Source organism: Anneissia japonica, unplaced genomic scaffold (assembly GCF_011630105.1).
Source record: "Anneissia japonica isolate Jap-2015-1 unplaced genomic scaffold, ASM1163010v1 scaffold5038_len16522_cov192, whole genome shotgun sequence".
In the NCBI taxonomy this organism is placed as follows: Eukaryota; Metazoa; Echinodermata; class Crinoidea; order Comatulida; family Comatulidae; genus Anneissia; species Anneissia japonica.
The window spans coordinates 2,888-6,692 of NW_022706735.1; the positions used below are offsets into that span (position 1 = coordinate 2,888).

The 3,805-nt window shown below is 36.2% G+C and overlaps 1 protein-coding gene across 1 annotated transcript in view; it reads left to right on the forward strand.

Moving 5' to 3' along the window:
- LOC117106205 (betaine--homocysteine S-methyltransferase 1-like) overlaps positions 1-3,805 on the forward strand; it is a gene marked incomplete at its 5' end in the record, with an annotated part of 7,764 nt that overhangs the window by 854 nt on the left and 3,105 nt on the right. The window contains 3 exons of the mRNA XM_033247555.1: positions 1,884-2,078; positions 2,336-2,447; positions 3,209-3,399. Coding sequence (XP_033103446.1) covers positions 1,884-2,078; positions 2,336-2,447; positions 3,209-3,399 — 498 coding nt within the window. The remainder of the gene's footprint in view (positions 1-1,883; positions 2,079-2,335; positions 2,448-3,208; positions 3,400-3,805) is intronic.

Consider the following 3,805-nt stretch of genomic DNA (forward strand, 5'->3'; position numbering starts at 1 on the left):
AGATGTGTATAAGAGATTTGGTTACGTCATATTATTTATTTCCACTACAATATTGTTTCGTATGGTTGGCAGAGCCAACCACACTCATCAGGCGGATATGTACAACTGATGTTATTACAAGAAAAACTTAAGCATAACATTAATTGAGAAGCATATTAGCGGTGATTAAAAGGGTCTATTGTCTAGATGGTATATTGTTTATCTATGGATTAGTAATCATTGGTTTCTTAGCAGGAATTGCCTCCTGTGCCTACAAGTGGATATTAATTCATTTCTGCAGTTGAGAGAACTTAACTCAGGATGACAAATAATTAGAAACTTTTCATGTAGGCATAGATTGCATCGTTTTATAGTATTAGAATACGGTCTACATTGTTTTATAATTTTCCATTTTATGGTATATTGCGTCTTAGTGTCTTTCAATGACCAAATGTATTTACTTAGTTCAGTACTATTTCTGTATTTAGCATTACGGAATGAGTTAGTATGGTTTCTATATCTAGTTTTAAATGTATTTTCCGTAAGACCGATGTAAGTTTCTTCATTCTTGTTGTCGACTCTTGTTACTGTAGCTTGATAAACAATCCCTTCGGTGAGGCATTTACCGGATGGTGGGCATTCGCTCTTTTGGCGACAGTTACATGCAGGGTTATTCTTCTGAAGTTCCTTAGACAATATAGATTTGTTGTGTGAATTAATAACACTATGTTCATGCTCGGCATGCAGCTGTAGCTGAGTTTCAATATGTTCCTGTTAAATAGCTTTCTAAGCTCGTGTTCTTGCGGGAAGCATTCATCCACTATAATATGTAGAAATTTGTGGCCTATATTGGTAGCGACGTTGGCGCTGTACGGGGGTTAAACCATATAACATTTCGGCTGCACGATCGTTTTGACTTTGTGGGTACAGGCTTAAAATTCAATTTGTAGTCGTAGCCGCTTTTGTGGAGGACCTCTTGATACGTTGGAGCAGCTGTATCAAACGATTCCTTATCAGACGAGATGTTGGATAGTCTTCTATTGATGGCTTCTGGTATTACGAATTATTGACAGTGGGTGGTTGCTTTGTTGATGGATGTAAAGGGGGGTATTGTTGGGTTTGGAAAATGGTTTGAATGTTCCGGTTCTTAAATCTAGGGTTATGTCCAGGTAATCAACTGATTATTAGTTGGCTTCTATGGTGAGATGTAGATTGTTGTCCCGAAATACCTTGCATATGTGTTTTTTAATACACTCAATCTTTCTCGGTGACACGTCAAATGCGGCTAGACCGTCATCTCTGTATAGGCCGATTTTGTTGCCGTACATCGGTGTTAGATGGGATCTATAAATACGATCCGACTAGCTCGCAGGTTTCTGCACCGTCGAAACTCCCCATGGTCACGTCAATAGTGTGCTACCCGTTTTCTTACACCATGGTGTATTTTCCTTGAAAAGAAGAGATTTCTTTGTTTGGATAATGATGATAATGATTTGTTAGAGATGTTTTTGAACCAGTTAATTACAGAATCGGTGTTTTTCCATTGATTTACCTTGGTTGAAACCACTATATATATGTATATGTATATATATATACTGTCTCTTATACTAACTAAACTTATTTAATCACAGTTTTAATCAGAAAGATAATCCTTTAAACATGATAACGTGGGTCAATTCCGTCTCAGATTCAATGCCTTGTAATTTTGTTATCAATAGTTTTTAATTATTGCTTAGGTTTAAAAAAACTGATGGTTATCGGAACGCTTGAAGGGGTGGAGTAATGATTTAGAATTATTAGTAGGCCTATTAGCTTATAATTCATTCTAATTTTAGAGGTTTTGATAAGCTATAATATTAATCGATAATTTTTTTGATAAATCTTTTGTGCATTTTTAACTGTAGTACTATGCTCATCGCGTGAAAATGCGATTGATTGGTCGAGAAGAGGACTTGGTTAAAGCGAACAGAACAGCATTACGATTAGCAAGAGAAGTAGCGGATGAGACTGGTACACTTATGGCAGGAAATATATGTAACAGTACAGTATTTGATAAAGATGATTTAACGTCAAAAGAATTAGTAAAATCTCAGTTTAAGGTACAGTTTAATTTGTACACTAACTACTACACCACTACCACTACCTGCTGCTGCTGCTACCATCATCATCATTATTACAAAGATAATATTATTATCATTAATATTAACAATTATTATTATCATTACATCATTACTGTTATGCATATTGCATAACAATATTTGCTAGCCATGATATTTGATACACAGTAACACAACTTAGGATGTGTAGAAATTAACACACAAAAATATACTGTTACATATTATAACTCCTTCTCTAGGAACAAATAGAGTGGGCGATGGAATTCAAGGCGGATTTTATAGTAGCAGAAACTTTCAGCGATTTTGAAGAAGCAATGATTGCCCTAGAAGCCATAAAGAATTATGGAAGGGGTAAATACGCCTTTTGTTACTGTAGGATTTAGTTGGGCACCCACTGTGCCCGGCGGTCGTGAGCCGATGCGATTCTATCGCAACGCCACGACGCACGTGCAACGGATCGTTTTTAACGACGATCAGACTGACAATCAGCAGACGGCGTCGCGTCGTCTAGCGCTCATGGCGCAGTGAGTACCCGACATTAGATATTATTTCTTTGTCGATGAATAGTTCCGTGACAAATTGTCTACGTTTTGGGATCAAAGAACTTATAAACACAAGATAGCGTTCTCCCCGATTTACGCGTAACAAATAGAAGGGTCGATTTGGCACAGAAAAGTAATCAGTTTTGGAAGAGGGCGTTTCAGTCGTTGTTATGGCTCTGTGTTATGTACATAGCATAGAGCTACGGCAGCCATCTTGAATGGTACACATACACAACTCTGCATGGCTCCGCCATCTTGTCAGCACTCTAGTTGTTTAATAGCTCATTGAAAAGACGTCTTCGCATGCGTTCTTCGTCGCGTTGCCGTCGCGTCGCCGTACTGATTTCTTTTTCTTTCTTTCTTTCATTTATCTTTTTGCACTGTTTGTTTCTGGCCGTCACTTTGGTTATTATAATTATTGTAATTTTATTATTATAAATATTATAGGTATTATAATTATAAATATTATAATTGTACTTTCTTTGACTATAGTTATTATTATTATTATTATTATTATTATAATAAAAATAAGAATAATAATAATAATAATAATATGTATTTGAACTATAGTACCGGCAGTCGTAACAATGGCATCACACCAATTTAACATCAATGGCGATGCTGCTACAAAAGACGGGTATACTCTTCAGGAATGCTGTAAACAGCTTGAAGATGCTGGCGCTGCCGTCGTTGGCTTAAACTGTACACGTGGTCCCTTAACAATGCTTCCAATAATGGAAAAGATACGAAAGACCTGTAAAGTACGTAGAATGCACAATTCTTCATTTCGAATAGTATTTGGCCACTAAAATTATAATTTATTCTTTTTAAATGCTTATTATACATGTTATTGTTAACGATTGTCTTTGCTGTGTGAATTGGGGCGTTAGTGTCTGTACTCAAAATAGTACAGTAAGGTCTATTCAGATTTCACATTAAAGTGGAATTATTATTTACACTTCTAATGGTTTATATGGCCACTGACTTTCAAGTCAACCTTGCAACATCCATTCATCCCTTCATCCATCCATCAACTATTATTATTATTATTATTATTATTGTATACTTATATAGCGCATATCAAACTTCTCTATGCGCTGAACATTATTACCCCGGATCACTGGATCAAGCACATATGGAACACACACTCAGGCCCCAAAGGGGAAT